The following is a 27,874-nucleotide window of genomic DNA, read 5'->3' as shown; positions in this document are numbered from 1 at the left end:
AGGGTCAGCAATTTATGATTAAATTTTCAACAGTGTTAGATAACCATAAATAGCTCAAAAATTGAGTTTTCAAAAATATTTAGAAACAATGAGGAAAACTGTGTTTTTGCATAAAATATTCTTCGGTGTTTCAGTTTTCATGACATTACATGACCGTCGTTTTAAGCGGCAATTTGAGATTTTAATCTCTCATTACTCTGTAATGTCGAAACTGAAAATCGGATCGAATTTGAATCTAAAAGTGTGACAATCGATTGAACATTCCATGATATGTCGAAGTAAGTTCCACTTTAGAGTTTACGGTAATTTAAGGTACCCCCAGAGCCGGTATTCAGGAAGCAGCATAACCCAAACCGATTCGTATGGCCATAAATAATTATAACGAATAAATTGCAATAGTTTTGAGTACAACTTCGAAGATTTTTGGGATTGTCATTCTGTATCTGTATCGGTTTGAATTTCAAAAACTCATCATCCTGTAATTCCAGAATCGGAAGTCAGAATTGGATAAAATTAATTAATTTTGTATGGGACTATAAGTGTATTTTATTTCGAATTTTTGTTTTTGGAATTCGATTTATCCTTTTTTGAGAAAACGATTGAGCTTTGAGAAACGATTCGATGCTGGAACCGGAATTCGAATATCGGTGTAGCCGAAGTCACATAAATTCACCTGAGTAGCTATATAGTTTACATTTATTTCAAAATGTTTTAAAATCAGTGTACACATCTTTGAGAAATCGTAGTGCGAACTAAATTTATAGCTATTACCGTGCGGAATCCAAGTCTGTGTTATCAACAAAGAGGTCGAGATCTTAGAGATGACTGGACTGATTATGATCAAACCAGTCGCAAATGAAAGATCTTCACGTCACCCTGAACGCTATTGAATGGTTCTGAGATCGGATGTTTACTTTTTGAGTTATACGAAGTTTTATGTAAAGTTTTCCAGATTTTTGACAATATCTGTCACAATTGACCTTGAAAACAGAATATGTTTTTAGAAGACTATGCACAGCACCCTTTTTCACGACGTTTCAATTTTAGCACGGCTCGTTTTTGGTAACATAATCCGAACATGACATACGTATTAGAAAGATGGCAGTATTTTCAAATTCGAAACAATTCCATATTTATATTGATGTATACTGCTTGCAACAATAATTGCTGGAAGAACAAAACTTCTTACACCCTTGTACCATTCGAAGAAGTTCGTCGAGATAAGCAAATTTGTGTGTGAAAAATAGTTTCATAATTTTTCTCGGAGATGGCTTAACTGATTTCTATAAACTTAGACTCATATGAACAGTCCTATGCTCCCATACAAGGTTTCTTTATTTCATTTGGGTTCGACTTCTAGTTCCGGAACTACAGGATGATATATTTAATGAAATTAAAATAATGTCACTCATTTTGCCAGTAGATGGCTGAACTGATTTCATTACTGATTAGTGTAAACATTTCACATAATTAGAAATTTTACATAATTTTATTTTTTATAATTCTATTCGAGCCCGGAAGGCACCCAAAAATTTTATGTGGAACGCACTACGATTTCTCTAAGATGGCTACACTGATTTTCAAAAATTTCGAGTCTAATAAAATGGTTAACAATCCATTAGGTGAATTTAACTGACTTCGGCTACCGAATTCCGTTTCCAAAAGTATCGGGGAATAGAGAAGCTAGAAGAAGGCCAAAACGAATTTAATAAACGAAAATTCAAATTAAAATAAACTTATGGTCCCATACAAAATTGGTGATTTTTATCCGATTTCGATTTCCAATTTTGAAATCAAAGTTAGACTCAAAACTATTTCAATTTATTCATCATACTAATGGCGTTTTTCTTTGATAAACACTGGTGGCGTGGATTGCTCTGGTTTTGCACTTTCGAGCAGAAATGGCAATGCAACACCGTCAGAATGTTGCATTTCTGCTCGAAAGTGCAAAACCAGAGCAATCCACGCCACCAGTGTTTCTCAATGAAAAACGGCATAATTCATGGACATACGAACTATTTTTGGTTATGTTGGTCTCTGCATACTGTTTCTGGAAGTACATAAATAATTTCTATCTTCGATTCGTCTTGTAGTTCCAAAATTTTAATGACAATTCATTTAAAGCGACGGTCATGAAAATAATTCCATGAAAACTAAACACAACGAAGAATATTCACGCGAAAAACTCATGGTGATTGCTAAAAAAAGGTATCATCTCACTGCTAGGTGGATTAAGTACGTTTTTGTTTTCGGGCGGGGTTTTGAGATAGTCAAGCACATATCAGACGAAACTAGACGTCGTGGTGGGGACCTTTCACTAGCAGCAACCTTCTACGTTCATTTGTATGGGATTCGGAAACTGAATTCTAAAGCTGAATTTTGGAACTGAATCCAGAAACTGGATTCCGGTCCACCTGAATTCTTAACTAAATTCAAGATTTACAATACTAATTTTGGATTTTGCAACTAGATTTTTATAACTGGTTAACAAAATTCAGGTTCGGAATTCAGGTCTAGAATTGAAGTTCTGTAAATTCTAGAACTGAATTCTCGACAGGATTCCGAATCTGAATTCTGAGCTAGTCTCAGGTTTCAAGTTTAGTTCTTGAATTCAGTTCCAGTTTCTAGATCCTGGACCAGGTTGTGAACATCCATCCATGATCCATGTGAATTCCAGAATAGTGATACGGTGGAGACCCTTTAGGATTTGACGAACATGTAAATATGGAGTGTAACACTAGCTTCGAAAAGGAAGTATGTATATCTCCAAAATTAATCAAACATTGGAAAAAAAATCAAATGGGCTTGCGATACTAATGCTGCCGTTACTTTGAATGAACATTCACCAAATGTAAGTGATCCTTGCTATAAATATAAATGGTCTTCAGTTATTATGTTTCGCCAGCAGTTCGAGGCAGATACCATAGGAGAGACGAAGAACTACGCAATCCAAAGTGATGCATGATCAACGGATACGGATACGTTGAATTTTCTAGTAAATAGGAATATTGGGATTCAAAAGAAGCCTCATTCAAACTGATTTCACAATGCAATAGAGTTTCTTGGCGCAATCGAAAAAAAAAGATACTGGCACCACGGCCATTCCAGACCGTTCCGTACATACCGTCAGCACCCGTTGCGATCGAATACTGAACTTAGTTTGAATTGTGTCGCGACTCCATTCAGATGCTGTAGAGCTTCGTAACATTAAATCCGTGCAGCCATGAGTGCTTTGCGTAGGGTGCTCAAGTTCTTACTCGGTGCTTTCGCATTCGTTGGCGAACTACTCGGCGAAGGGAGGAAGGTGATCTCGAGCAGGGCAATTCGACCTCATCATCGGATGGCGCTTATTGGAGAGTGACGGAAAGTTTGAAAGCATTGCGTGTGAACTTCCTGAGTTGAGCATGATACGACGGTCGTTTAAGCAGTTTAATTAGTCGTGAATGTATTTCGTACTTCCGGAGTAAATTGAGCGATGGAACAGTGAATTAAAACAAAAATATGCTTGAAAGAAAAACGGCATTATATGAATTAGTTATAACAAGAATAAAAATGTTCATCTTTACAATGTACATGCTGTTTCAATTTGTCTGTGAAGCGTCAACACAATCAACATGTATGGTAAAATACCACCCACATACATCATATTTATATGAAACATTCATAAGAGCAAGCAACTTCATCTTATCAAACATAAAATTTGAACGCTTATTCCTATGACGATAGATTTATCGCCAAGTGCTACCGAGATGAATACAAAAATGCGGCTCGTTGACCTCAAATGCAAAGCATATAAACAAACACCTCATATTAAGAATGCATTCATTTCTTTTAACTCACAAGTAAGGTGTAATGTTTAGCACTTTAAGTCCGCATCAAAATGATAAAAACTAATGTTGGCGCCCATTTCTTTATTATGTGTACGGCTCGGAAAATCGAATAATAGTACCTTTGTTTGGAAAACCCGTTTAAGTAGTTTTGAATGCAAATACCGGACAAAAACATTGAGTTCGAAAACCGGACAAAAACTGGAAAACTAAACCAAATGTTTTAATCGGAGTTTTGCATTCAAGAACACTTAAACGGGGTCCCCGCACATATCCGATTTTTGCATTCAGCCGTTCATGCATAAATACCACTTTGTTTAAATATACACTGAAGTTTTTTTTAATAGTATTCAAATAAAGAAATGGCTTGATTAGCATTTTCCGGGTTCAGCTCCAATCAAATCAACTATTATTGACTGGTATGCTGAATTTGAACGTGATCGTGCAAACACCGTTGATGCATTACGCTCTGGTCGACCAAATAAGGCTGTCAATCTGAAAATAGTCTCAAAAATCAAAAAAGTTAAGTTTTGGGAGATTGCTGACATCGTGAAGGTATCAGAAGGAAGTGTATCCGCAACTTCACATGATCACTTAAAAAACAGAAAATTGCATTCAAAGTGGAAGCCACGTTTTTCCACAGCTGGTCACAAATGCAGCGTGTCTCAAGTCGATCTTAACGATGGGTAAATTTCATTAGTTGGAATTCGAATTACCACCGAAACGGCCATATTGGCCATACTTATACCGTTTTCGTTTTTGAACCTACACGCGGACGACTCTGACTCCGAGTAAAACAAACACGTGATACGCGCTCTAAACAACAACAACAGGAAAAATAAACAAACTCGCATGGATGCGTAGTGCGACCCGAGAAAATTTTCAGAGCGGAACTATGAGATTGGAGTCCAATCTTGAGCGACACCAGGTTGCTAGAACAAACATAACAAAAGTTGTTTGGGCGGCTCTGGGTCAGCTCTCGGGCTGCTCTGATCAATAAACGAAAACGGTATTAGGGTGAATCCAGAGTGGGAGCGACAAGCGATGCGATGCGAATATTAAAGGACCGCATGGCGAAGCACGACCGAATTTTGTCCATTTAAAAAAACATGCATGCCACAGTAAACACGATACGTTGCGTAGCGACGAGCGATTTTCAGCGCGACAAGCGACCAAGCACCACGTGTAAAGTTTTTCACGCGATCTACGAGCGAACAGAGGTTGAATTGATTTTTGTCATGACGGCACAAGATAATTCGATTGATGTTGAAGCGATAATCGGTGCTATTTTTAAACGAAATGCGCTCTGGGATCAACAATATCGGAATTACCGGAAACAGGTTCCTGTGAAGAAGTTTTGGAAATATTAGCAACTACTGGTTAGTATAGTCATGAAATTTTTGAGAATTTTTGAGCAATTCTTTATAAAGATGGTGATATTCACCGAATTTTCTACTGTTTCGATTAATGGGATGAATTTCGAACTCTTTTATGACATCCGAAGAAATAGTTGCGTACGCCCTCGGACATAAAAAAAACTCTTCGTCCGAATCCATTCTTTTGAAACTTTAACAACGAATAAAAATGTCAATTGTTTTTCCTCTGGTGCTTTTGAGCATCACTTCTAGTTGTTTTTACTATGGCTACTATGTGGCATTGAAAATTTTTGCGTTACGCATCGCATCGCTTCGCGTCGCTTGTCGCTCCCACTCTGGCTTCACTCTTGTTGTTTTTCATTGATTCCACTCGCTCGGTGCCAGTGTTTTGCCCTGACAGTTGATCAATGAAACAGTTTTGTAAAGTTTGGTTTGCACGCTTGCTGCTCTGAAAAGAAAACGGGTGCAAAATAGTTGCCCGCGAATTGCCCCGAAAGTGCATTTTTTTCGTGCGGTGTAAATCAATGAAACACAGTGCACCTGTTTTGATTGTCCGACTGCACGAAAAGTGCACGAATCGAGAAAAACACTCCACGAGTGTTCTCAATGAAAAACGACATTGGTCTCCAGTAACTATTTCCTGTTAACAGGCCCGTGCTCAGTATTTAATTTCGGGAGGGGCCCTCAGATGAAAAAATAATGTCACTGAAGATTGCATAAATAGATAATGACCCTCATTCTTGTTTACGGCCGTATGCGATACGTTCGAAAGTATATCAAAATCGTATTCCCGTTTACGTTCGAATCAATCACACTTTTAAACATCGTACATGCATTAAAACAATGCCCATCCAACTTTACACTATCAGTTCTGGTGCAGACTTGCGTTGTAATTAAAAATCTTGGCTATCATTTGTTACTTATCGATTGATTTTTCGTTAGGGCGTATAAGCAAGTGACAGTTTCTCTTTAATCACTCTCTCTTTCGATTATTGTGATGCGATTAAAAAGATTTTCTTTGCTATCACTACTCTGTTTGAAAGTCGAAAGTTTCGGGTATCATTTCATGCAAAGAGTTGAGTGAAAAACGTGGAAACCGCTTGATAATTAATAGAAGAGAAAGTAAACGAAGAGAAACTGCCACTTGCTTATACGCCCTTTTGAAAAATTAACCGAGATTTGACTTGTTTTTTTTTTTCGCTGATTTTGTATCATCATGCTTGCTTACGTCCGTATCGCCTATACGACGAACACATACTTTCGAACGAATGCGAACAAGCCATTCTTGTTTTCACACACATGGTGTATTTTCCATAAAGTTCCTAATAGATATGTTAAAATTTGAAGCGTAAAAACTTGTAACCGCGCATATATTCGAAGACTCACCAGAAAAAAAAAACAAGGTTTATTTTCATAAACCAAAATTATCATTTGATAGCAAAAACCCTTCACATTCGAAAAGAAATTGGTTGGAAATCGGCTAAACTGTTTTCAATGTATTCGAACTTTTGATTCGCAACATCAACCTGCGAATCCAAACCACGGCATTTCGTTTATTCGTCCGTAAACGAGAATGGGAATTTTCATAAGTACGAATGATGTTCGAAAACACGTATCGTTCGAAGCTAAACTGGCATACATTCTAGCGTTTCGCATATGGTTAATCACAAGAATTGGAGTGATTTCATCATGGCTTAGTTTTAATTTGAAGAAGTACTGATATTTCAATATTTTGTGGTAAACGAGTCGCGTTCGAATTCATTCGAGTTAAAACAAGAATGGTTTATTCGTATTCGTTCGAAAGTATCCGTTCGTCGTATGATCGATACGGACGTAAACAAGAATAAGGATGAATTTCTGGTGCGCCATTTACCGGCGTTTTTAACAAACACCTTAAACTTTTACATTGGAACTATCATTATTAGGTGTTTAAATAAAATTTGTGACTGTGACCGAGAAAAAGTTATTGTAATACAGCGGTCTAAAATTCCAGGTTTGGAAACAGATAACAGTTCGAGGAGGCCAAATCAGGTGAACAAAGTGGATAGGCAACTAATTGGAAAACTAAACCATTGATTTTAACTATGGTAGCGATGCTCATGTGCTTCATGTAAGGCCTTTTCACTGCGATTCCACTTTACGTCTTTAATCACTTTAGTACTACTAAAGTATACTATGCCAATCCCAGAAAACCGGCATCACGATCGTTACGACCCATTGACCCATCGAGCGACGTTTTTAGTTCATTGTCGAATAATTATTTATTTCTCTGGCGTATAATAATGAATCCAGCCAAACATGTACGTGTGACAATCGATTGAACATTCCACGAGATGTCGAAGTAAGTTCCACTTTAGAGTTTACGGTTATTTAAGGTACTTCTAGAGCCGGTATTCAGGAACCAGCATAGCCTAAAAGAATTTGTATAGCCATAAATTAATATGACGAATGAATTGCAATAGTTTTGAGTCCAACTTTGAAGCTTTTTGGGATTTCCATCTTCGGTTTGAATTTTTCCCTGTAATTCCAGAATCTGAAATCGAAATCGGATAAAATTAATTAATTTTGTATCGAACCATAAATCCTATACTTTGAATTTTTGTTTTTGAAATTTGATTTGGTCTTTTTTGAGAAAACGATTGAGCTTTGAGAAACGATTCGATACTACAACCGGAATTCTAAAATCGGTGTAGCCGAAATCAGTTAAATTCACCTGAGAAGCTGTATAGTTTACATTTGATTCAAAATGTTTAAAAATCAATGAAGACATCTTTGAGAAATCGTAGCGCGAATTAAATTTTTGAATATCTTTCGAATAGGAAACTGAATAATACCACTAAAACTGAAATTTGGTTTATTTGGCTATCGACTATCCAAATCTGCAAACCTGATTAATCTGATTAATTTATGTGAAATAGACATTTTCATACTAATCACCCTGTAACCCCTAAACCGGAAGATCTGACTTATAAGCAAGATGTTTTATATGATATTAAGACTTTTCCTTTGAATCTTAGATCGGTTCAACAATCTACGAGAAAAATGAGTTGCATTATTTTAATTTCGTTTTACATATAATCCTGTGGTTTCGCAATCAAGAGTCGGATACAAACGTAATTCAGGAAACTTGTGTGGGAGCATACGACTTTTCTTATGAATCTGAGTTTGTAGAAAACGGTTCAACCATCTCCGAGAAAATTTAGTGAAATTATTTGTCACACACAGTAAATCTTGCTTTACTCACAATATAGTAGTTCCACTTTTAGTCAAAACACTTTAAAGTATTCACAAAATCTGACAACTGATGCCCCGTTTACACTTCTGCTGGCTGCCAGCATGCTGGTGCCAGTGTACTGCCCTCTTAGGAAAAAACGTTCAACGGTGGTCCAATGATCCAAAGTATTAGACCAACAAAGGACCACCGTTGATCGTTTTTTTCCTCAGAGGGCAGTACACTGACACCAGCATGCTGACAGCCAGCAGAAGTGTAAACGGGGCATGAGGGCTGGTTTTGCTTCAATTCCTGATTCGCTGATTTTGATAACTCCGTCCAGACAATAAGAACAATAAAAGTTTCTGGTGGGCGCATGGGCAATATTGCTAAGTATATGGGAAATCGAAACCGTGTTGAATAAAATACATACTTTCAATTCGTCATAAGATGCTTGCGTTTTATTTGAGTGTAGGGTGGAAAATATTCACATAATTTTTCACGTAACTATTACAGACGCTCATTAGGGCATATTCAGATGCATAATTTATGCCAGTTACAAAATTTAAATCTGGTTTTTATAACAAGAAAAACTGGCAGCCCCAGCAGTGTTTTACTCGTGTTTCAAATATACAAAAAATAGAACGGTATCGTAGACCAGTTTTAAATTTGACAGAAGAACTGGTCGAATAAATAGATCTAGAACGGCTTGCTTGGGACACGTTTGTTCCAGTTTCTGTTCTATTATAGATCTTCCATATAGAAATTTTAACTGCTGAATTTGCTCTTAGATTTTTTATCGTGACGTCACTAATGAACAAGAATTCATCCTTGACAGTTCAGCGGTACTGTTTACAAATAAGTTTAAACAAAATCGAGGAACACATCTCAAACAATCATCTTTACAATTCACAAATTGGATCAGACCATTTACGCTCCGTATCGCCTAAATAAAGTTTTAAAACATTTGTTCACGATTGAATACGGTTCGTTTTTGATATTTACTAAATAAAAGTGACTAGTTGCAAAGTGTAAAGATGATTGTTTTAGATGTGCTCTCGATTTTTGTTTAAGCTTGTTTACAAACAGTACCGCTGAATTGTCAAAATGTGTTCACCCGATTGAGGTTAGCAGTGACGGCAAAAAACCTAATTAGGTTTTTTACCGTCACTGCTAACCTCAATCGGATGAACACAGTTCAGCAGTACTGTTTGTAAACAGAGATTTTTTTGTTTGTTTGTTGGCAAATTGGATCAAACCATTTACGGTCCATATCGTCTAAATAAAATTTTAAAACATTTGTTCACGATTGAATACGGTTCGTTTTTGATATTTATTAAATAAAAGTGACTAGTTGCAAAGTGTAAAGATGATTGTTTAAGATTTGTTCTTCGATTTCTTTAAAATTTGTTTGTAAACAGTACCGCTGAACTGTCAAGGATGAATGCTTGTTCATTTGTGTCGTCACGATAAAAAAAATCTAATAAGCGGCCCTTACACGAGTCATTCATTTTAATGAACGTGCAATGGTGCAGTAATGACGAGATTTCTATCAAATTTGAAATACATCATTACTTAGTCATCTTTAAAAATGACAAAAATAATGCTCTTATAAGGGTCGCTATAGTAACAGACTGGCAAATACCTCTTAGGGAGCCAAACGAACCGTCAAATTCCCATGCTAGAGCATAGGAGTTTTACGGTTCGTTTGGCTCATTAAAAGGTATTCGCCAGTCTGTTACTACCCGCTTGTGAGGAATTCTGGCAACCGTCAGAAAACTGGCTGCATTCCGGCTGCTGTCAAAATTGCATCATTATCTCGCCGTACGTGTCTTGTTTATTTCCCTCCTTTTTCTTTTTTTATTCGACTTTATTTGATACTCGTCAATCCGGCATGTGCGTATAAAACAAATCTTGAGACGAGCTAAATGAGATTGAAATATGGGTATGTTTGGTAGTGAGAAAGCAATGTTATTGACAATAACATTTTCCATGATTAGTATATATGAAGGGCAATAACTTATTGCCTTTCATATGTATCTTTTATTGAAAAAATAAAACCAAGACGCTTAAAATGTAGAACCGATTCAAAACGGTTCTGCCAATCTTGTATGGTAAGAATCCGACTGAAACAGAACCGTTAATAACCGCTAGGCGAAATTCTCTGCCGGATACGGTTGTTGCATTGTTGCCAGACTTTTGTCGGAATTCTGGCATACATAGCCAGCCGTCTGGGGGGAAATCTGCCCGCCGCGTACAAGTGGGTCGCTCTGTACACGCTCATTCAATGTTACTCTCAAGTGAGTAATTTGTACTCACTTTTGCTTATTTAATTCAAATGTCAAAAAGTGAGTAATATTGATTTAGAAGACTGAGTAATTTCTACTCAGTTTTTAAATTGACAACAAGTTTTACTCACAGTGCTTTGAAAATGTTGTGTGAAAATTTACGTTCACTTAACTTTTCCCTTTGTCGGAGGCGGAACCAGATCATAAAGGCACATTATCGAAATGCTTACTATACACCTCAAAGCAATTCGCGCAGGTTGAAGACGATAAGAAAGTGTTCAGTCATATAGCAAGTATTTTATTTATTTTTTCTGTATAAGAATACATCAGAGCATTTCTACGAATGCTGTACAAAAGGTAGGAAGGTAGACGGATCCTTTCCAATGACCGATGAACAGGTAGCGGCTTCCTTCATTCGTTGAATAGAAGTAAGTTAGTATTTGTTTAAAGCAAAAAATTCCATATTCAATCCGAATGATATTGAGTAATATTTACTCCCTCGAACTAATTTTCCTATTGAAGAATCCAACGAACTCTTTTGCGATCGCTGCGCTGCCCAAGTGGCGAGCTTTGAACTAAGCGATGGTGATAATTTTCAGATTTTGCTTGAAGATTCGAACAAAATGCAGGGTTTTTTTTTTTGTGAATCGAATACTAACATACAAAAACGTGTGAAAATTTGGTAAAAAAAATCGATCATTAATGATTCAGTAACTTTCCGTTGAATGTTTGATTGATATTTATGCAGAAATCGTAACATGAAATACCATATTCGAAGAAGTGAGGTTGGGTACTGTTTTCATATCTGGGATATTCTTTGATTTTTGGGTTGGGTTTTGAGATTAATTGATAAATTATGATCAAAAGTTTTATGACTAGTCTATTTACTCATGTTTTATCATCTAAATCAAATCGGTATGTGAACTTAAAATTTCAAATTTCATCCGAGATTGTCAAGAGTATAGGACAATTTGAAATCATATGTTTGAGGACAACACGTGAATAATTGTTTTTCTTACCCATATTTGTAAGGTTTTGCCATATGCATTCTTTCAAATTCAAGTAAATTGAAAACTTCGTCAAAAATTCTTCTAAATACATGGGATAAGTCAAAACAATCACCATAACGCTATCTCGTGGTGACCACGCTGATTGGATTGTTCAATTTGTAGCACTGAGTAAATGTTACTCAGAATTTGACAAATACCATATTTACTCAAAAGTGAGTAAACAAGCTTTACTCACTATAGAGTAGTTACACTTCTAACGAAAGTGAGTGAAATTGTACTCACTTGAGAGCAGAGATGTCTATCTCCTCTGTGTGACGAAGAGCAAGCAAAATTTCTCCCCTCGCACTGACAACTTCAACGAGAGCTCTTCTCTTTCACATTTATACACCACTGTTGTGTAAAGTGCGCACGCATCATGAGTGCGTTTGTTTATTTCCTTTTACCTCTTCCACTGAATCGCACCAAAGTGCTAGAGCATTAGCTAATAAATTCTCTGAGGTGGATGCAGATACTTTCACAGAGGTGTACACGCCGGTGAGCACTCTGCTGTATGGTTTTCGTAGATGAAGCGTGGACACGCAAAATCAGCAAAATAAAACAATTTATCGTAAAATTTTCGGTTTTCCTTGCAAATTTTTCATAGCAAGGCCAGATCTACTCTCTATTAATTGAAGTTCACAGAAGTGTTCGCTCACCATCACGCGCCAGTGGTCACTTGGGTGTATTTAGACGAGAGCGCGTGTGAGCGATTCATGCGAAGAGAATGTGTTTCACTCGCGCCAGCTGCTTTAACCACAAGCACACACTCAAATGCTGTCTATTCGACACTGAGAAGAAGTGCGCTTTCCTCTTTGTGCGGTGCTTCGTATTTTTCATCCTCGGTGTGGCAAAAAACTGACTCTAGCGTGTATCACACTGGTGAAATGCCATCTCTGCTTGAGAGTAACATTGAACGAGCGTGTAGTAACTATGATGTGATTATTTTTTTGAGCGTAGACTTTATCCATCACGCTTAGAAAAAGTTATTCAGAGTTTGAGTACTAGTTACTCATTATCAGTACATGGAAACGTCAAAAATTGAGTAGTTACCTTCAATGATATTGAGTAACTCCTACTCTAAATTTGAGTTTAACGCAAGAGCTTTTGTTATTATTCGCAAGATCAGTTTAAAAGTTGTAATAATAATTTGTAGCAACAATTTTTTGTTAGTGAGATCGCGTATTTCAAGGGTGAATCGCTTAACACAAACGGTGTTGGTTGTGCAATCGACGCAGATATTGTGTCCAGGAGGGCTCCGTATTGTGCTTCAGATTGGAAACGAATATGCTCAAATGTCATTTATGAGTAATAAGTGTCTGATTGATGCCTGAGCATTACTAATATGCATGTATGTATTTTTATGCATATTTGGTACACTCAGAAAAATAGTATGGTAACTGTTACTATATAGAGGGCCAACTTGACCATGAGCGTATAGTGGTTTTCAGCCGACTATGAAATCAGATGATTTCAACAATAGTCAAGTTCATGTTTACTATGAATGGTATCGGCTCTAGAATGGTAATATTGAACAGTGTATTGTATGAATAACTAATACGATTGCGATGGTTAGCCTAACCATGACCGAATATATTTTTTGCTATAACCAGAGTCATGGTATTTTTGACATTTCACTTCTAGTTATTTTGAAACTAAAAGCAGTGGTTGATTAAACAATGCTGAAGATCAGCAAAACATGAGCTAATGTTGAAAAGTTTTATGAATTTAAATTTTAAAATAAGAACAACAAAATAATTTCATTAAACTCTATTTTATTTTCGCATCAAATCAAATGATAATATACCTGGTGAAATATTGTTTAGCATTGCTTGATAGCATCAGTTGATCCAAGGCTCTGTCCGGTGGAGTTTTTCCTGAAGCAGGAATTGGCAGCAGGAAAGAAATTATTAGCCAAGTCCAGATGCAAATCTCGATGCCCACCTGCGATTTTCCGTCGGATTCGAGCGAATTGAAACCGGGAATCAAATGATAATCTTCCTTTTCATCAATCGCTTGATGTTGTTTCTACAGCGACCGATAATGAATAATAAACCGTATACGAGATGTTGATTTCACTGGAAAACATAACCGTTGCCGGAAAATTGTTGAAAAATTAAATTTCAACGACGGAAACTAGTAAGGCTACAAACTTTACCTACCTGTAAGACCTACCAAAGTACACAGTCACAATATAGAATATTTTGTTCAAATCCATCACTGATGTGTTACCCGTGTTCGAAATTTTCTGCTAAATTGTAACTGTATGTGACAATAACAGTACACCCGTTCATTGACAATTTGTATAGTCAGCACAAATGTAATACATAGTATGTTGAAAAACACTATACGATAATGTGCTTCCTACATAAATTCTGTTGATATGGACTACATGAATAGTGTTTTAAAACTTCATAATCGTCTTTTAAACCATGTATCTATTTATGGTAACATTATTATATTGTGAACATGTTTACATGGTAGCGATAACTATTTTGCTCCTCATATATCAAGGCTCGAGAGCAATTTCACCTTACTAGAAATTGTGATTTTAACTATTTGTTCTTATATTTGAGATGACTACCATTGTCAGGATGACTATGCCAGAAAAGTCATTAATCAAATAGTTTAGTCAAGTCGTAGTCTTTGTTGTCTAGTAATTTATACAATACAGATGGTGAATAGTCATATATCATGATTGTTGCTACTATTTAAGCATATAGTTGAAATGACGATGGAAAACAGGCTACGGTTACTATGGTATTTTGCTCAGTGTATATGTGAAATAAAATTTTACTCAAAATTTAATTGCTGGTAACTCTATATTTAGCACATACACAAATAAAGTATTACTCAGTGAATGAGTAGATTTTACCCAAATACCGTTTCCAGTGGAAGAACTCAAATTTGAGTAACTGTGGAGTTACTCTAAATTAGAGTTGTTCCACTTTTTCTGTTGATGAGTGAGATCTCACTCATTTTTGAGTAACTATTTTTAAGCGTGATCATCTTGGGTTGAATCGATGCAGTTTCGCTTTCGCAATTGGCACATTGTCGCAAAACTAAAATGTAGAGGCGCTGCTTGTTTAGAGATGATACTTTCAGCAAGAACTGTCAAATCGGTAGGAAAATTTCTAATTACTACACCTTTTCAACGATTTCTTATAAAAACGGACACATTCATTTGAAAAATCATAGTAGAAGTCGAAGACAAAGTTTTTACTCTGATGTGGCAATTTTGATCTTAATTCATTGTGCGAAATCTACCGTTTATTCAGAATGGAGCATTAATTTTGGTTTGATACCATTTTTCACATGTCTGGAAATAACAAATAAAGTATCCAAAATAAATAGTACTCGATCGCTATGCATTCTAGTACTCGAAAAATCAACATTAAACTGGTTTCTGTTTAAAAAACTGTTGATCCGAAATAACCTAACCTTAACCAATTTTACACATTTCTGAAGATTTTTCATGTTTAATCGTAGTTTACACTGAAAAAAGTAGTAGTAATAACTTTGAAATCGATTTTCTTCTACTCCGAGTGTACTTTTATTGCTGATATCTATTTGTACCATTGAATAAACGAAAAAAATTGTTGCAAATCACTACTGCCGATATGAAAATTTCCGAAAGAATCCACCTTTTCTTGGTTCCATTATTCATTGACAGGTGTCGCTACCGGTAAATCAGCTTTGCGACAATTTGCCAATCTTTACTAACCGTCAGTGAAAATTGTAATTTTTCGCGAGAAAGCATGAGTTTTTATCTGTACTTTGGAAATTCGACGTTGGATTTTAAATGAAAACTATCGGGCAATAAAGCCTACACGCTTAGAAAAAGTTACTCAGATTTTGAGTACTAGTTACTCATTTTCAAATGATACATGGAAATGTCAAAATTAGTATGAGTAATTTTTACTCTAAATTTGATTTTTACGTATCGAGTCATTTTAGCATTACTGTTTCAGCGAACCGTCGAAAAATCGAACGAAAAATTTTGTGATATCATTCCCTATTTTCTATTGCTCAAATTACGTATCTGTGGTTAACTGTGGTTACCAACGAGGTAATTTTGTGGAAATTTTTATGGCTGCAATAATACAATGCAGAAAATATTTGATGATTGACGCTAAAACGGCGAGGAAATTGCGAGGTAAAGATTAAGAAATAATTTTGAAATCTAGAATTAGGAAAACGTTTTTAGTGTTTTCAAGCCACATTAAAAAGGTTGTGGCATTATAATTCATGGACACGCGAATAAAATTGAAAGAGTCATAATTTGAATACCAGCTGGAAATCAGACCAACCTTTCGTGTGCTCCGAGTGTAGTTCACTATACCTAAGATTCAAAAGCCTGAAACGTCACATAGGAAACGCCAATCCATTATTCGTGAAAGATACAAGTCACGAACCAATGATGGTTGATAATAATGAAGCACCAATTTCAAAAAACATTAATGAAGATCATTACTTATCGTGAATAATAAATCCAATGTTTTTAAATCATAACTTTCCTTGGCAGGAATCACTAAAAAAATAAGCGAATTAGCCGCAAATTTACGAAAAGATGTCTCACATCCAGAGGTAGAAGTAAATAAAGCTTCCAGAGATAAAAATGTAAATTATTAGTAGCAATAACACAATTTGCGGTTCGCCTTGAGTTATACATACTGTACTTATATTTAGCGTAAATGCTACAAATATAAAATTTTACTCCAAATTTGAGTGCTAATTACTCTATTTTTGGCACATGTACAAATAAAGCATTACTCAGTAAATGAATAGATTTTACCCAAACATCGTTTTCAGTGGAAGAACTCAAATTTGAGTAATTAAGTAGTTACTCTAAATTAGAGTTGTTCCACTTCTTCTGTAGATGAGTTGGATGCTACTCATTTTGGAGTAACTATTTTTAAGCGTGTAAGTAGCGGTGCCATCAATATGCATCATCTCGAGTGAGGAAGATTCATAGAAGGAAGAAGAAAACATCACACGGTTTCGTACCTGGAATAACATTACGGCAAGGTGAGTCTGTTTTTTTCCTGTCGTTAATAGAGATAATGGCACCTGAGTTCTTATTTTCAGAGCGTGTGATTTTTTCTCAGATAAATGAGTCCCAACTAGGTACGGGATGTCATCGAAGGACTATAGAAGAAAAACAGCCAAGTAGCTCAGTAGCATCTTCCACCACAACAAACGATATTCCAGATCAAAATATATACCTGATTTGTACAGAAAAAGTGTTATTAAAAGTTGCAGGATAAGTTATAATTTGAAGGGGAATCTAACCAAATATGTCCGTCGATACCGAAAAAAAGTCGTTCGTTAGTGATGTATGTGACAATGGAATTCGCAACAATCAAAAGGAACGCCAGCTCAATGTTCATACCGTCAAACGATTGTACAAATGCACTGAATGCGGAAAGAGTTTACACACTCGAATGAATCTTAACCGGCATATGTACCTTCACACTGGCAAGAGTCCGTTCAAATGCACTATATGCGGAAAAACCTTTGTTTCCAACCCTAGATTAAGCACACACATGACTACACATACGGGTAATTATAAGTATACGTGTGACGTGTGCGGTAAAGGATTCGAGCGAAGGTCACGCTTGATAGACCACAAATACAGTCATACCGGAGAGCGGCCATACAAATGCACTATATGCGAGAAAGATTTTAAAACCAAAGTGAATTTAGACTTACATATGATGTTTCACACAGGAGATCTTTCGCATGAATGCACTGTATGTGGTAAAAGTTTTGCCAATAAACATCGCCTAATTGCACACAAATACACACATACGGGCGATTATAAGTATACGTGTGACGTGTGCGGCAAAGGATTTGTGAACAATTCACGCTTGATAGACCACAAGTACAGTCATACTGGAGAGCAGCCTTATCATTGCAATATATGCGAAAAAGATTTTAAAACCAAACCGAATTTCGACGTACATATGCTGAATCACACAGGAGATCGTCCGCACAAATGCACTGTATGTGGTAAAAGTTTTGCACATAAATATACCCTGACTGCACACAAATCTACACATACGGGTAATTATAAGCATAGTTGTGATGTATGTGGCAAAGGATTTATGCACAGATGGCGCTTGGATTACCACAAATACAGTCATACCGAAGAGCGGCCTTACAAATGCACTATATGCGAAAAAGGTTTTAAAACCAAACCAAATTTAGACGTACATATGCTGAATCACAGAGAAGATCTTCCGTACAAATGCACTGTATGTGGTAAAAGTTTTTCCATGAAACATCGCCTAATTGCACACAAATACACACATACGGGCGATTATAAGTATACGTGTGACGTGTGCGGTAAAGGATTCGTGCGACGTTCACGCTTGATAGACCACAAATATAGCCATACGGAAGAACGGCCTTATCGTTGCATTATATGCGAAAAATATTATGCCGATAACAATAACCTAACCCAACACATGTTGCTTCACACGGGTGGTCGACATCAATGTGATGTGTGCGGCAAAGAATACTCCAGGGAATATAACTTGAAATTACATAAACGCATTCATTCATCTGATCAGTCGATTGATCCGTTACCAATCGAACCAACAGATCACGATAGCGACATTCTATCCAAGCAGAAGAACACAAAAAACGAATCTACAGAACTCGATAACATCGACAAGATCGATGAACAAACAAACGCCAATAGCAACAGCGACGCATTCGTTTTACAACCAAACCTACATGACCATGTTTGCAGCAATTAAATTGATCTAGAGTATGTTTATTTTTGTTGTAGAATGCATGGTTACAATCTATAACGACAATTTTTCTGCTATTTTTCAGTGAAAAAGTATCCTGCCACCTTCAGGATGTTATGTCAGATTTGTAATACATACTTTTCTAGCAAAGATCATCTCCATGAGCGTGCCTCAGTTCACGACAGCGTGATATGCATTGATGGATCACCTAACCAGGCATTTGAACGAGCATAATGAGAAAAAACGTTCTCCTGTCCTAGTGATTGCAAATGTGATGTGTGTGGCAGTGAATAAAGAACGAAACCTAAAAATTTTGGTAAATATACCTAAACTCTAAAAATAATTATGTTTTTGTATTGAACAAAAGATCTAAACAATTTTTATGTGCAACCCAAACGGAATTGATAACTACTAAAATTAGGTTTTTTTGTTTTAGGTTTTCCGTAAAATCTCAAAAAATCGGTAGAAGATCGGAAATTGATTTTATCTGTTTCAAAAAGACGTAGAATTTGTTTTTTATTAATAAAATAAATTTTGTGACAACACAAAAATTTTAAATTATTTCAATGGCTTTGTACAATAAGAAATAGAACGTAAAATTATATGAATTTCATATACTAACCCATGGCAAAAAAATCCAACTACAATTCAAAAAAATATATTGCTTGATTTTTGTTTTACAAATAATTATCTTAAACGTTCTCCTGTCCAAGTGATTGCAAATGTGATGTGTGTGGCAATGAATAAAGAACGAAATTTAACTTGAAAATGCACAAACACATTCATACAACTACGACCGTGACGTAGAAAGGCCGGCCGTTCAATTCATTCAAGTTAGTTAGTTATAATTTTATTTAATTCCGGTTTTAACCTTTACGGTCTTTTGCCGGTGGGTTAAGTGCTTAATATATCTCGGTCAAAGAAAATCTTTTTAATCACAGCACAATAATCGAAAGAGAGAGAGAGAGTGATAAAAGAGAAACTGTCACTCTCTTATACGCCCTAATGAAAAATCAACCGAGATATGAGATTTATGTTTCTATTCATACACGAATTCATTATTGTGTTTTTTTCTTACTGGGTCCATTCAATGCCATTTGTACATGTGGGACAAGCCGCCAGCGATGTCAGATCTATGGAAATCTCCGTAGATCTACGGATTCGAACATTTTCTTCGGATCTACGGATCCGTAGACATAATCTACGGAAATTGGATTTTTTCTACGGAAATCTACGGAAATTAAAATTTATCAACGGAGAACTACGGAAACTAGCTTTGTCTTGCGAGCAAAAAAAAGCTTTCCACAGCGAAAGCTTCCAAAAAATGCCAATCTACGGAAATGACACTACTACTATCTGGCATCGCTGCAAGCCGCATCATTTGCCTCATCGTCCACCGTCTCCGTTGTTTCGTTGTAAGGATGATCTGTCTTGTTTTCATTCTGTTTTTATTGACAGTGGTTGATTGTTCAGTTGTCCTTTGTTTATGTCTTTGACGTACTGGATTTACTCATAGTTGGAGTCAGTGCGATACACTTCATTTCAATCGAATATTTGATGACAATGAAATTGATGACCGTTGACTGTCAGCATATCCCTTCTCATTCATTTTACTTTCGTAACAGAAGCACCCAGAATTCATCGTCATTTGAATAACCGTCCCTAAGTCACTTGAAGTTTTGCTTGCTCAGTTTGTAGTGCCAAGTAATCTACCTGTTTCATTGTCTTCACAGTGGGAAGTGAGCATTGAAGAGGCATAAACATCAACTCGATAATGTTCTAAGTGTTCTAAACAAGTTGTTGTGAATTGGAGAAGATTTGTGGTAACTGATCGTCCGGGCATAAATCCATGTTGATCGTTCGAAATATAGCATTTGGCGTTAGCAAGGAGAGCATTGCTAACAATAATTTCAAAAATTTTGGATGCAGCTGAGAGACTTGTAATGCCACGATAATTTGCCATATTCCGTTTATCTCCTCTCTTGAAAACAGGAACTATAAACGTACACAATGGAAGGATTACCTAAAACTCTGCAATCTGTTTTTTTTTTATTTAACGATATATGCACTAAGACACTCTGCACTAGCTTTTAGCAGACCCTGTCAGCTTGGAGCGAAATCAATCTTCAGTTCAGCAACGCCATCGCGCGGCATCACATTCAACCTATCATGTCAATAGTATGGATGCACAGTGCTGCTATTTTGGCGCGCACGAATTTGACATTTCTCTCCCTTACTTCTATGTACGAGATTCGATACGGACTCGCCTGAGGGCGACATGCTCGCAGAAAAGTATGTTGCCAATGATTTGTTCGGGAAATTTAAGAGCTGGATATCTTGTTAATATGATGTCTTTGCTTTTAGTTATTTTGCCACCGTTTTTTTGTGGCTTTCTCTCTTCCAATCATTTTGACTGCTTTTGAGTAATGTGGGTCTCTATTAAGTTTTGGTCTCTCTAGTGTTAAGCACGCACCCAGGGAACAAGAACTACATGTATTTCATAAAGAAATACTAGGTGCGATTGGATGAAATGGTCCACGCGAACCGTTCTCTTCCAGAAACACACATCTCACACTCTTAGTTAGAAGGTGACATCTGTGTCCAAGTTGGAGAAATCTAAGTTCAAACCTTTCCCGATTTGAAAGTGTATTTACACCTGATCAATCAGTTTCGCCGTCATTGCCACTTGTAAACATTAGTACCGATACCGAACCGGATCGGAAAGGTTTGAGAGTTCTTTAACGGTTCATAAGATGTCAATTTACTCCTTTTCCTGATAACACTAGTCCTCCTTTTTGAATTAAATTCACCAAGCTCAGGACGAATATGATATAATAATATTCATCCCAACTGGATCAATATAATTCAAATTGGTGACCAGTTCCAGGCATAAGAATGCTCGAAACCACCTAATGACCTATTGTCAATTTCAAGCAGTATTAGTCCTGTCCACTCCGTGATCGATCCAGATAACATAATAATTTTCATCTTTTTACTTTTATAAGCGAACGATCGATCGATCTCGGTATGGTCTTACTTTGTCAATACGATGTATAAATTGACTCCCACCCCCATCCGCCAAGCGGGGGTACGCGCCCTGTAGCTCATCATACAGAGCCTAGGGTATTGCCACATTTGTTTTACTTATGTATAGGTAGCTTCCCACTTTCGGATGAATGAATAACGTCGCATATCGTTTTGATCACGTTTTATTATAAATATTCCTATTACTGTCTAAGTTTCTTTTATATCATCATACCCTCTTATCGTCGGTTTTCTTTTATTTGTTTATTTTTACCTTCTATGCCTCTGCTGTTTGTATTTTTAGTTTTCTTTTTAAACTCCTACCGCGTATTGTTCTGATGATGGTAATTGAGTAGGATTTTTTTTGTTCTGCCAAACTTGCCCTATTCCAAATTGCTCAATTCGAGCTCCGATTTTGACAGCATGCATTGTTTGTATTGTTTTATTTTCCTGCGCTCCACTTTTTTTTTGTTCGTGTGGTAATTATCGTTTTGTTTGCGGTTTCCATACTGTTTACCACCGCACCGCACCGATTCTCCTTCCAACCGAGCTGTCTGGGTGTGCTGTTTGTTTTCTAATATTGTTTCACCATATAATTACTTTCAATTCGTTTATATATATTTATAATTATATTTTTTTTTATTAAAAGACTTGTGTACTGCACTTGTCGCTTCTTTTCTTTAGTTTAACTTTTGTTCAATAATGGTAGACTGTAGATAAAAATGTGTGAGTGTTCGTATGATTGTGTTCGTGTGTGTGTGTGTGCTTATACTTTCACGATGTTTACTTACAAGCTTATAAAATCCTTACTGGTTTGCGTGTATTGTGTATGTGTATTTGCGAACGCATTCGTTTTCTTTTTCTTGTTTTGTTATTTAATTGAACAAAGCGTGCGACTAGCAATGAAGATATGACAGAGATAAATTTATTTCCTCTAAGAATACTTGTAAGTGTTGTTGTTGTTGTTCGTGTTGAAGGATGGTATGGGTAAGAGTAAATGGTTATAAATATGAGCACATGTGTTTTTGATTGTGGTATAAGATGACGAGTAACGTGTGGGAAAACTGGAGATGGAGGCTATTTTGATGTTAATTCATGTTTTTTTGTGTGCATCAGAATTTACTCGAAAGAAAATGATAATAAACGAATAGTATATGTAAAGGTGTGTAACGATCCTATCACTGTATTTTCTGGTTTTATTTTGTTTGAAGGCATTTCTTTACACGATTAATTTTGCTGTATGGCGACTGAATCCAGCAACACTTTTCCTTATCGTTTTGGTTGGTTGGATCTCATGCTTGATTAGAAAAAAATGTTTCTAGTTTGCTGTCTTAGAATTATCAATCGATTTATTACCTGCTAGTTTATGTTTTTTTTTCGTAACGGTTTTCTACTAAATGAATTCTTTATTTGCTATTGATCGAATTCTACAGTTTTATTGAGTGTTTTTTTTTGCTCGATTTAAAATTGTACGCATAAGATGCAAATGTAGTCCAATGTAAGATGAGATTTAGTGTTCAGACTTTTGCAGTTGAATCTATATTGACCCAAGCTAGAATGTTCTTGTTTTTTGTGTATGTGTGTGTGTTTGTTTCGTAAGTGGGAATATTTCGAGCGCCATCAGTAAAGGTTTCCACAGCTCACTGCTGTGAGTACGGAGGGTATGAGGGCGATAAAAATTGGCATGCATAGATTATTGCACATGTGAACTAGATTTATATAAAACAAAAACATGTCTAGGAAGTGAAAATGGCACTTGTTGAGCATGACAGGAAGTAAGGAGATATTGAGTAGATTCATTCGTTTGCTGATTGTAGTACATGCTTACTGGAGAACAGATTCAAAACAACAGAGTTAATCAAGAACCACATAAAACCTAAAAAAAAGCAATTTTCCAATAATAAACAATTTCATTATACATGTTTGCAATTCGACAATATTGTTCCATATTGTTTGATAGTAAATTGTACCGTAATTGAGTAGTGCGACATGTTACGAAACGAATTGACATTGATTCAATAAAATATTGGAAATATTCAATCGACCCACTCGAACATTTAGTCCGTTTAGGCTGGATTTGAATTTGATTAAGAGTCAATTTACAATCTTAGGATAACATCTAAACATGTTGCAAAACTCAAACAAACAGTTTTCTTCGCTGTTTGTTAGGTACAATTTTCGTAATAAAATGATGTTTTATTTCTTGAAAATTCATGTACCAATAGCGATGAAAACTGCTTTTGCATTTTGCAACAATGGATGTTTTCCTAAGATTGTAACTAGAACCTTAACAGTCAATAAAACAATAACCGATTTATCTAATCTGTGAATCTAAAGTGAAAAATTTTGGGTCCTAGAACATACCAGATGTACCAGTTAATGATACTGCATTATTTCCAGAGATGTCGCTGCAAACAGGGATTAGTTTCCCGTCGAAACATATATTTTGTTTTGAAACCACGTTCCATTAATAATTACAGGTTAGTGTCATGTACGTTTATTGAAGTGAAGATGTCGAAATTCTTGCCAAACAAGAACATTTGCATGAAATATTAATTCATTACTTTGTTCCAAAAAAAGTACTGCTTAATCCCATTGAATCCCTGTTGAAGCTTACGAGGAACATGCTCTATTCGTCGCGACATGTGAACGTTGAATTGAACGATTCAAAAGTGAGGAGTTGAATGTCTAAACAGCGAACGCACAGGTCAACCCAAAAAAAATTGAAGATGCGGAATTGCCAGGATTATTGAACGAACACATTAATTAAGCCCAAAAACAAATAACGGAACGTTAGTCGTCAAGCCATTTCTAATCGCCTATACAACATGGAAAAGATTCAGACGGTGGGAAAATGAGTTACTCATGAGCTGAATGAAAGACAGTAGCGGACGCGAAACATGATGGGCGATTTTGTTTTGAGAAATGAATTAATTTCGAGAATCTCAAGCTCAAGATCAAAGGTCGACCCTGGCCTATCACCGACATTAACTGCAAAAAAATACTGTGAATTCGGCGAGATCAAAAAGGTGTCTTGTACTACAAGTTTCACAAACCAGGGGAAATTGTAAACACTAATCGCGACCGATAGTAAATGATGAATGATGATGATGATTATGATGATGAATCAAGCATTACTCGAAAAACGACCAGAACGAACCGCAAAGCATGAGCAAGTAATTTTGCGGCACGAAAAGGCGTCCGCAATACTCCCCAGGCTTGACTCTTTCCGACTATCATTTGTTTTCATCGATGTATCACGCTCTTGCTGAGCAGCACTTCACTAGTTAAGAAGATGTGGAAAAAAGGCTTCTCGACTGGATCGCTTTAACAGATAAACACTTTTTTCGTCGTGATTTTGCGTGTTGGTGGAACGATGGAAAAAAGGCGGAGCTTTCCAAGACAACTACTTTGAACAAAGTACCTATTATTCAAAAAATCCCACAATATTAACTGGCACAATTGGGATTCTGAGCAAATCAAGTTTTCATCTTAAGGCATGAAGAATGTTGATAATTCACCGCTCTCACTTGAGTGAAAATACTTCAAATTATTTGGCGAATTTATTCTCGATATGCTTTACTACTCCAACCTAAAGCACGATGTTTGCAAAGACGAAAAATTATGAAATTACATCAAACTGAAACATTGAACAATACCTCGGAAAATTTTAACATAAACGGATTTACTCGATGTCAACAAACTGAGCAGGTTCGATTTCGTTGATTGAGTGATTTCGGAGTCAGTCGCATGAAAAGTCGGTCAGAACGAAACTTGGTGTACGTGGAAAGAAGTAGATGTTCGATTGAGTGTAAGCGACTGGTGTGGTGTGGAAATATGTCTTTTTATTGCCTCACCTTGGGATAGGTTTTTTTTTAGTTTTTTTTCAATCAAGAAGCAATTTCTAGAGATTGAAAACCATTTTATAAAGGACTATATTTTACCTTATTCGCTTACTGAATTAGTAGTATAATTACTATATACCTTTATTTTACTTTACACTTTGCTCATTAACACGATTTACTGTCTGTGCTTGTCTGTTCTATAATGATCTTCGTCTGCCTAAAGACGCGTGAAGCAAAAAAACCGAACTTCAACGGACTTATAAAACACCATCAAATGACTTACCTTTTACAGTGTTTTTCTTCTTCTTCTTTTTCTGTTTTTGTTAATATAGGGTAAACGTATTACTCTCACTATCTCGTGCATTCAACTATTTATGAATCTCATTCACACACGACTCCGTGCCTACACAGGAGAATGGGCAAAGGTGAGCATATTCCGCACCTTTACCAGTTGGCCATACCGGGTTTGTTCAGCGTCATAAAGTAGATCTGACAGGACGAACCACCTTTGGCACTGCTGAAGAATACCTTATCGTTCCGCTCGCACAGGAACTTGAGTCGCTGGGCCTTCTTGTGCATGAACACTCCGTCCAGGTGGCCAGTTTCGACCGAACGGATCTGCGATAGAAAAACAAACCATGTAATGTAAGTCTCTCGGTACGATAACAACAACTAACCTCAATTGCCTTGTTGCCCCAGCCCATGATCTGACCGGTACCGATATAGGCGACCGACGTTGGCATTTCACCCCACTGCAGAACAATGTTCTTCGACACGCGACCCATCGTGTTGACGTAGACCCCCTCGTTGTCGTAACAAAGCAGCAACTGCATGCCGTTGGAGTTGGGCAAAGTCACAATGCAGTGTGGCGAAATTGGACCCTGAGTCTGTTGGTGAAAGAAGAAAAATAGTCAAAGGAATTATTATGAATTGGTTATGTTACAATTTGACAAGAACACTTACATGTTTAGGAAGGTAGATATCATAAACGGTAGCCGAGTCGAGGTCGACTGCGTGAAAGCCTTCGGCCGAACCATAGATCACTTTAAGCCTAGTCTGCTCTTCCACGGTTAAATCGACGAGCAGTGGACGGTGCATCAGTTCACCGAAACTCTGAAAGAAAGAAAAAAAACAAACGACATATGTTTACTATTGAACAAATGCTGTGAGCCGTCGATCCTACCTTAAATGCCATAAATTTGTGGTACGGTTTGGGTGCCCAAGCGTAAATCTCAATTGAATCCTTGAGCGCAATCACCAGAAACTTGATGCGTTCATATTTGACTATTTTGAAGTGGACAGCACCCTGCAAATCACCGACGTTGATCCAACCGTTGCGACGTTCCACTTGTTGCTACGTAAAGATACGTAAAGATATTTGATTATTTCTCTTGGCAATTGAATTTATTTTCAGATAGTAACTTACATCACCCATGCCATCGGTTCGAAGAATCTTCGACTTCAGCCAAGACAAATAATACACCCGAACGCGGTTCTTCTTGCCGGAAATTGTGACCAGAATGTTTTGCCCCTCTAGCACTTCCATCTGCTGGAATCGCCTTCGTGATATCAGTTGGTAGACCTAATAGTTTTGTGGCGGGAATGTAATGCAACAACAACATCAGCAACTGCAGCTATTATCTCGATAAACATTCCCGGACTTACCTTTCCCTGTCCGGACCGGTCCAATAGCATAAGACCATTTTCTGTTCCTATCAGCAGATTAACACCCCACAGGGCGGCACACAGGATTTCCGAATTGAAACGTTTCTTGTACTTGCGTATTTCGGGCGTATCGCTGGCAGCATCGTGTGACGTCGGTGTCACATTTACGTTGACGTGGCTTTCCCGTCGAGCCGCTCCGGACCCACCGGAACCGGCACTGAACCCGAACGTGAGGAAACTTCGTTGCTTCTGTTGCAACGCCAGTGCGTAGGGAGGTAACGGTGTGGCAGCACCGATTCCACCGGAAACGGAGTTCAACGATGCCGGTTGTGATTGTTGATGGTGCAACAATGATGGTGGTTGTTGTAGTTGTTGATGGTGATAGGGAGGTAAATGATTGTTATTATTGCTACTATGCAAAAGATTATTGTGGTTGTTTAGATTTCTAATGTTAATCGAATGATTTGGACTATTCTGGTGGGAGGAAGAGGACGAGTTTGATATCGTTGAGTGCGGTGACGAGTTCCCATTGCCACTAACGCCACCACCACCACCACCACCGCCGCCGCTATGCAGTGATGGGTGATGGTTGTTACTACTATTATTGCTACTGCTATGGGTAAAATTGTTATTGCTGTTGCTCTTGTTGATGAGGCCGACGCTCGCGACGCCAGTGAAGGACTTGGATGGTGTGGAATGGGCAGAGGAACTGACGGCTGCTCGGTACTGTTATTTTGGTTTTTCAGTTTTCATTGGTGAACAAGTGGCAGTAATTGGCGGTAGTTGTTGTTGCAGTTGGTTTTATTTTCGTTTTGTTTTTGCGGTCAATTGAAG

At 37.0% G+C, this 27,874-nt stretch overlaps 2 protein-coding genes and 2 long non-coding RNA genes across 19 annotated transcripts in view; 2 read left to right on the top strand and 2 right to left on the bottom strand.

Annotated features, from left to right (window-relative positions):
* LOC131438525 (uncharacterized) overlaps window positions 1–17,170 on the bottom strand; it is a 33,667-nt gene extending 16,497 nt beyond the window's left edge. Inside the window, exons 1-3 of one of the 2 annotated variants that reach the window (XR_009230943.1) lie at window positions 17,041–17,170; window positions 16,819–16,973; window positions 16,635–16,755 (exon numbers count right to left, since the gene is read on the bottom strand). This is a non-coding gene — a long non-coding RNA (uncharacterized LOC131438525). Of the gene's footprint in view, window positions 1–16,634; window positions 16,974–17,040 lie in introns of those variants that run through there. The other variant, XR_009230944.1, reaches the window with a different exon arrangement.
* Window positions 2,584–3,572, top strand: LOC131438527 (uncharacterized). The gene is made up of 2 exons (XR_009230945.1): window positions 2,584–2,851; window positions 2,909–3,572. It is a non-coding gene; the product is annotated as an uncharacterized LOC131438527 (long non-coding RNA).
* Window positions 16,972–19,069, top strand: LOC131438515 (gastrula zinc finger protein XlCGF57.1-like). Of its 2 annotated transcripts, XR_009230942.1 has the most exons (3): window positions 16,972–18,523; window positions 18,592–18,822; window positions 18,943–19,069. XR_009230942.1 is itself a non-coding variant. In XM_058608605.1 (2 exons), exon 1 carries the CDS (start codon window positions 17,046–17,048, stop codon window positions 18,510–18,512), a length of 1,467 nt encoding a protein of 488 aa, XP_058464588.1. In that variant the 5' UTR covers window positions 16,972–17,045; the 3' UTR covers window positions 18,513–18,523; window positions 18,592–18,924. The 2 variants fall into 2 exon arrangements, 1 of the variants encoding a protein (XP_058464588.1); XM_058608605.1 differs by lacking the exon at window positions 18,943–19,069 and having other exon boundaries at window positions 18,592–18,924.
* Window positions 19,070–21,699: 2,630 nt separating this feature from the next.
* LOC131437298 (serine/threonine-protein kinase mig-15) overlaps window positions 21,700–27,874 on the bottom strand; it is a 172,675-nt gene continuing 166,500 nt past the window's right edge. For 11 of the 14 annotated variants that reach the window (XM_058606554.1, XM_058606552.1, XM_058606553.1 and 8 more), the window contains 6 exons: window positions 27,041–27,766; window positions 26,802–26,957; window positions 26,559–26,729; window positions 26,339–26,488; window positions 26,053–26,262; window positions 21,700–25,993 (listed from right to left, as the gene is read on the bottom strand). In XM_058606554.1, coding sequence (XP_058462537.1) covers window positions 25,820–25,993; window positions 26,053–26,262; window positions 26,339–26,488; window positions 26,559–26,729; window positions 26,802–26,957; window positions 27,041–27,766 — 1,587 coding nt within the window. In that variant the 3' untranslated portion in view covers window positions 21,700–25,819. The remainder of the gene's footprint in view (window positions 25,994–26,052; window positions 26,263–26,338; window positions 26,489–26,558; window positions 26,730–26,801; window positions 26,958–27,040; window positions 27,767–27,874) is intronic. The other 3 variants (XM_058606562.1, XM_058606566.1, XM_058606565.1) reach the window with 1 other exon arrangement.

Source organism: Malaya genurostris, chromosome 3 (genome assembly GCF_030247185.1).
Source record: "Malaya genurostris strain Urasoe2022 chromosome 3, Malgen_1.1, whole genome shotgun sequence".
Taxonomy (NCBI): domain Eukaryota; kingdom Metazoa; phylum Arthropoda; class Insecta; order Diptera; family Culicidae; genus Malaya; species Malaya genurostris.
Note: the sequence above shows the minus strand (reverse complement) of the source record. Positions and strands in the feature narration are given on the sequence as shown.

Excerpts from the sequence above, each read along its gene's own strand:
- LOC131438515 (XM_058608605.1), top strand. The coding sequence starts at position 17,046 with ATGTCCGTCGATACCGAAAAAAAGTCGTTCGTTAGTGATGTATGTGAC.